Source organism: Urocampus carinirostris, chromosome 6, assembly GCF_059441175.1.
Source record: "Urocampus carinirostris isolate Australia breed hairy pipefish chromosome 6, RoL_Ucar_1.0, whole genome shotgun sequence".
In the NCBI taxonomy this organism is placed as follows: domain Eukaryota; kingdom Metazoa; phylum Chordata; class Actinopteri; order Syngnathiformes; family Syngnathidae; genus Urocampus; species Urocampus carinirostris.
Window position 1 is genome coordinate 10,454,344 of NC_142354.1, and position 13,338 is coordinate 10,467,681.

The 13,338-nt window shown below is 40.3% G+C and overlaps 1 protein-coding gene and 1 pseudogene across 5 annotated transcripts in view; both read right to left on the minus strand.

The window, feature by feature from the left end:
• The window catches only part of elmo2 (engulfment and cell motility 2), a 28,547-nt gene extending 16,733 nt beyond the window's left edge, over nt 1-11,814 (minus strand). For 2 of the 5 annotated variants that reach the window (XM_088337818.1, XM_088337816.1), the window contains exons 1-9: nt 11,593-11,813; nt 8,027-8,090; nt 5,810-5,912; nt 5,668-5,708; nt 4,446-4,518; nt 4,324-4,374; nt 2,865-3,034; nt 2,703-2,802; nt 361-506 (exon numbers count right to left, since the gene is read on the minus strand). In XM_088337818.1, coding sequence (XP_088193944.1) covers nt 361-506; nt 2,703-2,802; nt 2,865-3,034; nt 4,324-4,374; nt 4,446-4,518; nt 5,668-5,708; nt 5,810-5,887 — 659 coding nt within the window. In that variant the 5' untranslated portion in view covers nt 5,888-5,912; nt 8,027-8,090; nt 11,593-11,813. Of the gene's footprint in view, nt 1-354; nt 507-2,702; nt 2,803-2,864; nt 3,035-4,323; nt 4,375-4,445; nt 4,519-5,667; nt 5,709-5,809; nt 5,913-8,026; nt 8,091-11,095; nt 11,184-11,592 lie in introns of those variants that run through there. The other 3 variants (XM_088337814.1, XM_088337817.1, XM_088337815.1) reach the window with 3 other exon arrangements.
• A 1,131-nt stretch (nt 11,815-12,945) lies between these two features.
• On the minus strand, nt 12,946-13,072 carry LOC148363780 (U2 spliceosomal RNA; annotated as a pseudogene).
• Between the last annotated feature and the right edge of the window lie 266 nt (nt 13,073-13,338).

Sequence of the window (13,338 nt, forward strand, 5' to 3'; positions counted from 1 at the left end):
TGTGAGTGTGTGTATGAATGGGTGAAGTGTGAAGCACATTGTCTTCACAGAGTCTTTTAGATATGTCGTCCAATAGCATACATCTTAGAATCGTACAAATTTTTAAGTTTCGGGGCACGTGAAAAAGGATTTGTTTGTTGTCGTGTGGTGGTTAAAATCTTGTAAGAAGGGGAAGAAAAATATGTCGCATTGTGAAAACGTCGTCTTGCGGGTTCGTCGTATCCCCAGGGGTCTACTCTCCATCTTTGAGAATTTTATTTAACGTCATTCCAAAGTCCTAAACCTGTCTCGTGGATTCCCCCTTGAAATCTGAGAACAGGAAGCCCCCTCCCCCTCGTGGGCTTGTGTGCTCACACTTGCAGGTGCCCGATGAGCTGTCCCACGGTGATCTCCTGAGCCACTCGATGGTAGAGGCTGTGGCTGTTGAGCACCATGCTCTCCAGAATGGCCAGCGAACGCTGCAGGATGGACACGTCTACCATTGGCTGGTTCACGTAGCCGGCGATCTATTGACCCAAAAAAAATAAACTGAAAAAAAAGACGCGCCCAGAAAAAAAAGGCAAGAGCATTTTCGTTCTTCTACAAAAGAAAACGGAGAAAAAGTTGCAGAAAAAAACATGTTGTGACCAGTGTTCCCTCTAAGCTGCGCGCGTGTGCAATTGCGCACTGCTCGCACATTGTCAGCGCACAAGAAAATCTAGCCAGAGCACAAAAATGAGGGCTCAAAATTACTTATTAAGAAGCGACTTAAGTCAAAGTTACAGTGCATGAAGGTAATAATACACGGGTTCCCCTGACGTTGTGTCATAAATGCGGTATTTTGAAGTCAATGTCGAACGAAGTTGAAAAGTAAAGTCAGTAGAGTTTGTCGAGAACGGGCTTCTTCGGCTCGGGTCACAAAAAGGAACCGGTACTTTCGAGTCCTAAACGGCTCTTCGGGTTGTTTTTGCTTCTTTAATCCTAACATGACCAAATATTATGTAAAATTTTGCACAAAATGACTTAAAGGAATGGGGGAATAGAACAAAAAAGAAAAAAATACCAAAATGAAAAAGTAGTGAAAAGCTGAGAAAAAAAGAAACAAAAGGAAAGAGAAAAAAAGAAGGAAAAATTTAGAAAAAAGCCAGAAAAAAAGAAAAGAAAGAAATGTAGGAAAAAAGTAAATAGAGAACAAAAAGAAAAACGTAACAGCTCGGAAAAACTAAACACAATGATATATTTTTTTAAAGGAATTAAAAAAAAAAAAGTAGAAAAAAAACACGGAAAAAAGAAGAAGGTTTGTGTTGCATTCAAATAATTTCCAATTATATCAAGGGAATCTTGTTGCAAATATTGTACTTTCACTAAAAAATTTGATTAAGTACAGTTCTGTATCTTACAACCGACTAAATAAGCCCCCAAAAATGTTAATATTATGCGACAAAATATATCAGGAAATAAAAAGAAATGGATATCTTCTGAAAGAATTGTAAGAACAAACAACGTTTGTAGGCCGTACAACCTTTGCAATAGTACATTAGTCAATTCATTCAAAACAGAAAAAAAAATTTGCATTGCCGGAAACTCAGCAAAATGTAACTTGATGTCAAGTTTTGGACATGTTTGATAATTAATTATCTTGCCACACTTTGGATTATGGTTGCTTACTGTTGTTTCAAGCGTTGCTCACCGAATTTGTGTGAATGCTCAGACCCGTGGAAAATAAGAGGGAACATTGGTTGTGACTACACCATGTTTAAAGTTGGGCGAGCCTTCTAATCTCCAGGTACTACCTTAAAATTATGTTTGAAATATTTATCCTGAGGGCAGCACAGCAGCGCAGTGGTTAGCACGTGTGCGGCACAGTTCTGAGGTCATTAGATCGAACATTCTGTATGGAGTATGCATGTTCTCCCCGTGCTTGTGTGGGTTTCCTACAAGAGCCGGTTTCCTCCCACATTCCAAAAACATGCATGTCAGGTTAATTGGCCGGTACCAATTGTCCCTAGGTGTGAATGAGCGAGTGAGTTGTCTGTCCCTGTGTGCCCTACGACTGGCTGGCAACCGTACACTCGTAGGTCAAAAAAAATGTATTTATTATTTACTACTATAAACTTATCAATAGTAGATAGCATGAAGCTGACACAATTATCCACTGCCACTGTCTTGCTGCTATAGGTTCCCCCAAAAAAACATAATACTCATGAAAGGCTAGCTATAAAAATTGGAAGAAAAATGGTAGAATTTGGTCACGTTGAGTCTTCTGTACTTTGTAATCTTCCTTTGGGGATGTAGCACTCATTTTCGATTGAGCTACGCTATACAGCAACATCTAGCGGTCAAATTTTTCACAGTGTCCCTCTAAGACAACCGACTAAATTAGGTCTTTCTAACAAAAAGCTGCCAAATTGGTGGTTATGACTGACGACCCAGCCCACAAAAAATACCCTCTGTATTTTCACATGACAGTGGTAATACGGAAAACACTATTACAGATACAAGCCTGACAGTTACGCATATCATTTATCATAGATATCGTTTTTGAAAGCAATCTTACTCCGTCATAGCAAAGGTTTCATAAAGAACCACACACTGAATAAGCTCTGGATAATCCGAGGAGTTGCTAGGCAACGCCGCCCACTCCTTCCCGCAGCGTAGGAAGTGAGCGAGGTTAAACTTCAAATCAGAGGAAGCGAATAAAACGAGCGGCTGACGAAAGCGACCTGCTTGATGAAGGAGATGGAGATCAGGTCCCAGGAGACGATACCGTGGTCCATCAGCTCCAGGAAGGCCGTTAGCGTGAACGCCAGCATTTCACCGAATCTGAATACAGGAAAGGTGTTTCGGCCGTGCGACGGAAACAGAATCCGACGAGGGGAGCTCACTGGGTGCCGCTCTCCACCAGGCGGGCTAACGTCCCCATCCCCTCCATGTTCATGAACTCGGCGGCGAACGTCGGGTCTGCCGAAAGCTTGGCAAGCTCCTTCAGGGCCTCCAGGCGGGCGTCGATCCCGTGAGACTGCACGCGTTCCAGGAGCTGGCGAGCCGCTCGGCACTGTCGAGCGCGAAAAAAAAAAAAAGGAAAAACCTGATTCGCTCAACTTTAGGGAAACGCAGATCGAATGGATTTCATGTCATCAGCTCCGTGTTTTTCAAGCATAGTTTTGGGTAACACAAGTTGACAGACAGAAGAGATCATTTCTTCCTCATGCCATGAGGCTATTTAACTCCACCCGGGCAAGTAAAAGCCCACATTAAACCCCACCCCCACATTTGCATATTACCCTATTTTAATTACAATGTGTATTTTCCGTAGTACTATTTAAATAATCTATAGCAAAATGTTATATTGTGTATTTTTGTATTCTATATCTTTATTTCATTCTTTTATTTTTCAACAAAAAGATACTGCTGGAAGTGTGAATTTCCCTACGGAGATGAATAAAGTATCTATCTCTCTGTCTATCTCGTGCGCCAGGAGACCTTAGTGATCTGCTCATGAGGTGGTATAATATATTTAATGGCTTATTTTGTTTCATGAAGCTGTTTAAGATTACACTGTCAAAAATAATGAAATAAAATAAAAAGCTTGCGCACAATTGAGCTGATTTTAATTGTAGCTTTCTTGTTTTGCTAAAAAAAAGGAAACATAATAAAAGAAATGTTCCCACTGGCAGATCATCATCAAGTATTATATATGTTAATTTTCTAGAAAAACAAGATTTAAAAAAAAAAAGTTAAACTGGTTAAAACAATATTAAATATTTAAAGTTTATTAACCAAAATGAATAAACTGTATTACCTCCTAAGCAACGCAATTTAAGCTATAATCATGTACACAAAGATTGTAAAGGAAAAACACGCCACGGCAAGGCACAGACCAACAACGTTAGGTAATATGGAAGCCCAAAAATGCCAAATTTAATAAATGAAAACAATGTTTTTCATGAAAAATATGCCAAATATGATTATGTAATATTATGTAATATGGATATTCATTTTTAAAATGCATTGTAAGCATAATGAAATATGTATGTAACATGTGACATCTATTCTTTTTCAAGATATTATGAATATATTTATTTAATTTTGAGACCATACTTTTCATTATAATGCATTTTGATTTAAATTCCTTGGTTGTATTTTTTTACCTATTATTATTTCAGAATGCCATTTAACAGAAGAATGACTCTGAGACAGGAGGCGGGGCTACAAGACAGACATGATTAATATTCAGGAAAACCAATTGATCTTAAGAATTAAGCACAGGCTCAACACACCGACTTTGAAGGTGGTTTTGAAAAAAGTAATAAATATTCCTAATGAATGGTAAAAGTTACTCACGGGCGAAATGGCTAATCGGAGGATGGTCCCGTTCTTGATTTCATCGCGACTCTAAAAGGAATTAAAATGAGCACAGGTTTGTTGGTTTTATGATTGTTAAATGAAGGAAAAGTGCAACTCACTTGTTCAGTGATATAAAGCTGAGGACCGTCAGCGTAGCGCAGAGCAAACTGTTCATAGCCTGACAAGGACCATCTGGAAATTCAGAGATAAAATCGTAAAAAAAGAAGGGTCACTGACTATTTTGCAAAATCGTATGCACTTGTTAGGTTGATACCAATGTATTGACCTAGTGGTATTTTGGAAAAAGGACATTTACACTATGTAAAGTTCATGTTTTTTGCTTATTATTCAAATTGATACTACTTTTTCCCTTTTTTTAATACAGAGAGGGGCTTAATAATACAAAGTATCCCTTTAAATTGAAATCAGAGGATTATTGTCTGACCCATCAATGGCATTGGATTTGGAATCTTTGATATCTTAAGCTGGGCAGCACGGCAGCGCAGTGGTTAGCGCTTGTGCGGCACAGTTCTGAGGTCATGAGATCAGACCTTCCTGTGTGGAGTTTGCGTGTTCTCCCCGTGCTTGTGTGGGTTTCCTCCGTGAACTCCGGTTTCCTCCCACATTCCAAAAACATGCATGTCGGGTTATTTGTCCGGTCCAAATTGTCCCTAGGTGTCTGTCCCTGTGTGCCCTGCGACTGGTTGGCAACCAGTTTAGGGTGTCCCCTGCCCACTGCACGAAGATAGCTAGGATGGGCTCCAGCACCCCCACGACCCTACTGAGGATAAGCGGTGCAAATAATGGATGGATGGATGGATGGATGTCTTAAGATGTCATTAACAGTAAGTGGGTTAATGAATAAATGCCCATTTTTCCCTTTTATTTTAATTAGAAAACAGTTCAACAAAATTGTAGGACTTTTACCCCTTAGTGCAAAGCAATACAAATTAAAAACGTAATACTATGTAAAAGGATAAAAAAAAATACAAAAATATATATTAACTACTTTGCTAATGCTCAGCAAGAATTAAGTGCACAAATATCAAATGGTCTCAAGAGATGGAATAAGAATGCTGGTTTAAGATCAGGTAATTGTGTAATTTTGTAACTGTAATCCTGTGCAGTCCTTTGAGACATTTTTGTGATTAAGGGCTATATAAATAAATTTGACTTGACTTGACTTCAAGAATCGTATTTGAGCAGAAACACACAAGAGTTTTCTCAATTATCTGAACCAATGAATGATATATCAAAATAATCGGGGGAAATCCTCAGATTATTGTCTGCTTTGTTTGAGAAGCACATAATAACACAAAACTAAACCATGGAAGAACTTACCCATCACATACTTCGCGGATAATCGAGGTTAAAGGTCTTTTCTAGGAATACAAATGGAAGAAAGAGCTTAGTGTAATCCAAATCACCCAACTAGAAGAATGAATGGGTGAGAAGATACAAAAGCAGGATTATGTCCACACACCTGGTCCATCTCAATGAGCTGAGCGTTTGCGCCTGGCCATTCGATTGCCACCTTCACAATGTCGGCAGGTGGAGGCATGGCTGCCTTTTTGTTTCGTTATCACCTGAAGAGAAAAAAAAAAAAAAACGTCATTGATTTTTAGATACAAAGTGACAGTGTGTAATCATTCACCACAAGAGGACGTTACAGCTTGGAATGGAGCTGAATTGTGCACATTCAAAGAAGACACATAACGAAAGCCTAAAAGTTAAAAATTGGAATAAGTCTGAAGCCTACTTTCATATTTTTTGCGTGAATTTTAGCCAATTTTAGGACACGAAAGCTGCTGTGAATTCACGCGACCAAAGACAGAGTGAGCAGCATAGACCTGAAGTGGCTGAAAAGGCGAATAGCTGGAGTTGGTCAGAGTTGGTGTAACTGGCGAACTTGAGCAGCTAGCGGGAGAAAAAGACCTTGAATCGTGGAACTCAGCACACCTTTTTCATGGCCAAATTCAAGTAAGTTTCAAGCACTTTCAAGGCCAATTCTTCCAGTAACTTCAAAGGAAGGAATCCAGCACTATCACAAGAATTTTCTGGGTTGACTCTTAATGATTTAAACAAAGTTGCATTATCCTACTTCTACACACACATTGTGCTATATTTCCTATCTATGATCTACAATAATTTAATTTTGTTGAATATCTGACATGTAACGACATTAAATTCTTTTATATTCAAGCCTGCAGCTAAGTGGCTAACATGACTGGCTAGAAAATGAAACAGTGGGGGGTAAAAGTCACAATATGCTTCGCTTGCATGACTAGCAGTGGAAGGCGAGTGACACTGGTAACAATAGCGGCTAGAAAAAAGGAAACAGTGGGAAAAAAGTGGAAGATGCCTAAATGACAAGACTCGGCGACCATCACAAGTTATGTCCTGTAAGAGGCCATTAAGTGCAAAAGGCACCACTGGGACAATTACAGATTTCTAGATATCAAAGCGGCTGCCTTTTCCAGCAGCTGCCCTATTGTTTTATTGTCTGCTCCTATCTTCGGTGTTTTTTCTTCCCGTTTTGACAACTACACTATGGATTACTTCCATCCTATGGACATGGGTTTCTAACGCACAAGAAATGCGTGTATTCAAGGAATTTCAACTCCTTGCCCTGAAGAATTCTCGTGCCGGCGTGATAAAGGGGCCTATCGTGGAGGAAGAGCCGGAGCTAGCGAAGCGGCTAGCGGCGTTATAAGTCTTCGGTACCATCCGTAATCATGGTAAATGCGAACTCACGACCAAATAAGATCATCGAGTGCTGGTGGAAAACATCGAAGCGCACAGGGAGCGCAGTTGCTGTGTTTTGCGGAAAAGTGGCTCACGTTTAGCATTCCGGACGCTAACGTGTAGCCACCCGGAGCTACCCGGAGCAATCCGGCTTAAACGCCGCTAAACAGAGACACGAAAGCCGGGGGGAATCGGAGAGGAGGCGGACTTGCTAACACGAGGTGGTGTATCCCTGGATTTTCACATAGAAAAGTTTTCCATCTGCCGCAGGGATGTCGAATTTTTGGACTGGCGTGACGTCATCCACTTCGCTACAAGCACCCCTAGGGCATCATGTTCATCTGTTAATAAACAACAGGGTAGACTGCTGGAAGTGTGAATTTCCCTACGGGGATGAATAAAGTATCTATCTATCTATCTATCTATCTATCTATCTAGACATGAAATCATGTTTATAAGCTAATACATGTTTTTGTTTCTTTTAATCAATAGTGTTTTATTTTAATTAATTAACTATATTCACACCACTAAGGGGCAGCACGGCAGCGCAGTGGTTAGCGCGTGTGCGGCACAGTTCTGAAGTCATGGGATCGAACCTTCCTGTGTGGAGTTTGCATGTTCTCCCCATGCTTGCGTGGCTTTTCCTCCGGGCACTCCGGTTTCCTCCCACATTCCTAAAACATGCATGTCAGGTTAATTGGCCGGTCCAAATTGTCCCTAGGTGCGAATGAGCGAGTGAGTATTTTGTCTCTGTGTGCCCTGCGACTGGCTGGCGACCAGTTCAGGGTGTCCCCTGCCCACTGCCTGAAGATAGCTGGGATGGGCTCCAGCACCCCGCGACCCTACTGAAGATAAGCGGTGCAGATAATGGATGGATACACCACTGAGGTTTACTATATAATACACTTTGGGGCTGTGCAAAATAGTTTTGCTGTTATTCAACATAGTGAATTACCTAATATGCGATGGAGTCCACTTGCTCGCTCACCGCTGCTCTAGCAAGCACTTTGTCAGATCTCCTGAGGACACAAGACGGAAAAATAGCTCATTTCAATTTGTCCCCCCAAAATATCCAGGTACAATGTGACCTTACAGTACCAACATGGCATAATTACAAACACACAAATTAATTATATCCAGAAAGTGATGACGATATCAGCATTATCTCGAGCCTAGACACACAAAACCCTTGCAAAAAAATAAAATGAATAATTCTGTCTTCTATTCAAGCCTCAACATTTGTATTCCGAAGCGGCAGCAGGCACTGTGGATATTTGAACAAAGCCGCCAGAAGGGAGTCGGTGAGAACTGTTGATTCGCTTTTGATGAATAATGTGACATCATCGCTTGTTTTTAATTTATGTTTTTAACCACCAAACTGACTCATCTTCGGCATATCTCTGCCAAGAAACAAGCATACTCAAACTGTGGTGTTGTTATTTATGAAAAGTTGTTGAAAAGACATCATAGTTCTGTTCAACATGAATTTTTATGTGGTTGAAAACAGAAAACATATTTCAAAAGATGTTGAAAAGGCAAATAATTGGCGGCTAAATGTGAACAAAGTAAACAAAGTTAACACAACAACGACTATTTTTAAACAAAATTTAGTCCACGGTGAACAAGCTGAATATAATCAAATCGCAGACCGTGGGTTTCCAAAGCGGGTCCGTTGTGGTAAGGTGAAAATGTGTGACTATTCACCTGGTATTCATTGAACTGTCTTCAATAAATTAGCCATCCGGTTTGAAATGCTTGCCGATCAGCGTCACGACTTCGTAGCTCGTATTTGTAGCATTTTCATTTGATTCGCAGGGTCTCGTGAAAAAGTGATGCTGTGCTGTTAATACAGCTACTGGTTCCTTCAACTTTTCACAGCATTCATTTCCAGTTATCTATTCGTGGTTGGAACGTTTTGTCTGGCAGTGTCTCCTAATATTATATTGTTTACAACAGTCACAGTCTCTTAGGAAATTAGCTTTGGATTTCGGTGAAAAAAAAATACTCAAATTTTTACTCGTCCTGGAAACGCCGACCGTCACAGTCAACTTTCCTTTTTGTATTTACAGTCGCCATGTCAGAAATGGCGATGGGGGATAAAATTCGCACAGAAAAGCAAATAAAAGGTGGACAAAGGGCTACTGCTGTCTGGTGAAATTGTGATTTTTTTGGGGGGGGTGGGTACAAATTTATCTTATACAGCAGTCAACATAACTGGCAAGCCACATATTTTTGACTTCATGACAGAGGCTGCGGGCAGGAAACATTTGATCACAGGCCGTAACTGGCCATACCTGTTTTAGATGTATATCGGAGTATTTATTCATGTCCGAAATGAACCAGACCCAGTTTGCTCAAAATACATCGTCCAAAAGACAATTTAGTTCAAATATCTCATCTCATCTCATTAGCTACACCGCTTATCCTCAGTAGGGTCGCGGGGGTGCTGGAGCCCATCCCAGCAATCATCGGGCAGTGGGCAGGGGACACCCTGAACTGGTTGCCAGCCAATCGCAGGGCACACGGACACAGACAACTCACTCGCTCATTCACGCCTAGGGACAATTTGGACCGGCCAATTCACCTGAAATGCATGTTTTTGGAATGTGGGAGAAAACCGGAGTGCCCGGAGGAAACCCACGCAAGCACGGGGAGAACATACAAACTCCGCACAGGAAGTCTGGAGCTGGATTTGAACCCACGCAGGAGGTTCCCAAGACATGAACTGTGCCGCACATGCGCTAACCACTGCGCCGCCGTGCAGTATAGTTCAAATATAAATTTCTAAAATCTATTAATCAGCAAAAATATTCAACCCAGGCACTGGACATTTTTCAGATGCTAGATTCTGAGCTAAATCTGGTATTTTAGACACGATTGAGGCCAGAAATAGACATCTAAAAGCGTGTTTTTTGACCTCTCCCATATGTTCCACCCCAAAAAAAGGGAATTTTTGTATTTTACCTAGTCGAATGAGGTCCAAATTTAGCTTAAAAAATAGTCTTCTTACAGTTACTTTACAACCAAATAAGAACATCTTTTGGATGTAACTTTGGTGTATTTTTGACCAATTTGGGCTGGCTATCCTCCATAAAGCCGTCTTTAAGACTTATCAAAATAAGTGTTTTTACAACTGTCACACTGCAACCCTTGTGAGGATAAGCGGCGCAGAAAATGGATGGGTGGATGGACAATTGTCACTTTCTAACGAAATAAGAAAGGCTTTTTGGTGGAATATTGGCGTTTATCAACCAAAATTTCAGGACATTTAGTTCAGAAATCGACATCTAAAATTTATGTTTAGTCTATTCAACTCTTTCTAAATGTAGTCCCAAAAAAGTACCGGTAATTGTTGCGTTTACTTCCTTTTGCACCGTCCAAATTTTTCCTACGTCTGGAAAAAAGCTGTTTTTTCAATTGTCACTCTCCAGCCAAATGAGTATGTCTTTTGGACGGAATTTGGGGGAATTTTTAAAGCCACAGTGTGTAGTTTACGACCACTAGATGGCACTGTGTTGCATGGTGCGAGCGAGGGCCACAAAGCACAGCGAACTAAGTGTGGATTTCTCCGAGTTAAACAAATATAAATTTCTCGACCTATATTTTATAAAAATTACTAACATTGATATGATAATGTATTTTTTTCCTAGTATTCAAATCAAGGTTTTTGTTACTGAATGGATTATTTTTGTACTACTAGGAGGAAGTCAATATTAAACACTGTCCCTTTAAACAATTTTAGTGGGGGTAACTTTAAATTTATCTTCCCATCATTTACTTTTGGAATACTGTATTGAATGTTTAATGGACTTTCATAACATAAAATACCGCATTAATGCCGAAAATCGATGTACGAAAAAAAAAGGAATGGAGGAAACTGTAGCGTATGAACGCAACAGCCTCCTCATGAGCCCTCGGCGGTAGCTTAGCAACAACTGATAACTAAGCTTCGACTTCGACGGTATATACAGTTTCAATCTGGACATTTTTAGTCCTGCCCAAAATAATTCGACACCATAGTTACCGTTAAATGGCCATTTTCGCTTGAAAATGAAAACAGTACAGCGACCGGAAGTAGCCCACTTTTATCAAACTCAGGGACTACAGCGCCTCCTACGTCTAGACGACGTCATAACTTGATTCGTCTTGTGGATAGCAACACATGACAGAAAACAGTACGGCGACTCGAGCGGAAGTACCCAAGTTTCACTTAACTTGTGGACAACAGTGCCCTCTAAGTCCAGACGACGTCATTACAGATGTCTTAAGGATAACGTATTACCACAAGCGCAGTTTTTGTATTTTTGTGTATTTTTAGCCTCATTCGTATCGTATTTTGGAACATTCAGGGTACAAAAAGCCGGCATCACTACCTGCTAAAAATATCGAAAGACGCTGTTCACCGGATGTAGGCACTCACCCCGAGATATTCAACCAACCAAGCAGTTAGAATGAAAAAGCAAAGGAAATAGGGACAAAAAATGTGCCAGTGATAAAATCTGGCGTTTTTCCGTGACTCACCCATCGATGATGCTGAGCACATCGCCTTCCCTGTCCTCCTCTCCACTGCAATACTTGAGAAAAGCAGTAGACACTCCTCCAACGCATTGTAGGCGGGACGCGATGGTAGTGTCACATCTTCCCAAAATAAATGGGACACAGGACACAAAATGTCCTGTTTTCGTGTGTCTTCTCGTCGCAACGTAGACGGATTTTTTTAAAGGATAGTCAAATGATCTTATTTATAATTAAAGTCATTAGAAAAAATATGAAACAAAAATTGAAAAAAGTAATGCTTCGGTTTTGGATTCCAGTCGGTGAGCTAGCGCATTTGAATTTTGGACCAGCTAGGGTTTTATAGAGAGAGTGATAAGATTCTATTGATAACTTAGTTTTTTTACTTTTAATTTTCGATTTCGAGTGTTCAACGTGTAATAAAACCCGTTTTTCCCTTTTTTTTTTTAACTAGGGTTTTCACCGTGACGTGTCATCTGAGGCTCCGCCCCTTCAGCCATCTTAAAACGGGGACAGACGCTTATCAAACTTTTGTCAAAATCCTTACAAAGTGACTAAGATCATTGCATCAAATATGGAAAATTGGCCATAGATACGAAAGTTGTTACACTTTTTTTACATCACATATTTTATCTTACTATTTCGACTTTATTGAATATGACTATAAACTGCTTAAGTCAAATTCACGACGTGATTCGACGTCAATGTCGCTCCATGCGTACAAAAATCGAAACAGCATCTGAATGTACTTATAAAACGTACGAAAGTTGTTTCTTTAAAAAGTATGTCGACATAAAGACAAAAAATGGGGTAGAAACGTTTAGAGAAACTTCCAAGACTGGTGAGACACCTATGGCTCGCGAGCCATATGAGACTCTTGTCATGAGTTGTTCAAATCTCACATTGTTTGTTTGATGTTATTGGTGTCAATGAATTTTTCAAACTGGACGGATCTATTGACACTATCAAAGATGTTGTATGACGAAATTGTGAATATGCTTGATTGCTGTTAAGATTGTCGAGAAGGGTTGTTAAAACTTCACATTGTTTGCTGTTATTATTGACAATAAATTTGTTCAAACCAAAAACATATGGCTATGGTGATAAAATGTTAATTGCGCAAATTTCTCTTTAGTGTTCCAAAATTTTTAAGCTGATTGCCATTTCGAACGCCAAAGTATGTAAAATTAAATAAACATATTTTATGCTGGGGTTTTGAAGGGTTATTGTTCTATCTTCGTTATTCATTATCCGTTATCGGTCAGTTCGTAATACGCTACAAAGCCTAGGAGCCGGGACACTTACTCTCAGCCAAAAGGCCAAGCTAAGGTCCTAGCCCTAAAGCCTTGCTACGATCATTGCGAATGCACCGTTCCCGGAGGTACTGCAATACCGGGCCGATGCGTGGAGTGGACAGAGCAAGCTCTTATTCCATCTCCGAAATGCAAAAATCATGGCAAGAGGTACAGCCAAAAGGCCAAGCTAGCCCTAAAGTCTGACCAAGGCCAAGTTAAGGTCCTAGCAATAAAGCATTGCTAACTGTTCCAGTATATAAAGGGCACAGTTGTACCCACAGTCAAACTGACAAACCCCGTATTGGCTGTATATTACTAAAGAATCCTTTACATTAAGGGTGTCAAAAGTAATTTTAACTCGAGGGCCACACGAAATATACAGCAAATACGGGGTCTGTCGGAGTGACACATTGACAGTGGGGAATACTGTGCCCTTAATATACTGGAACAGTTTGCA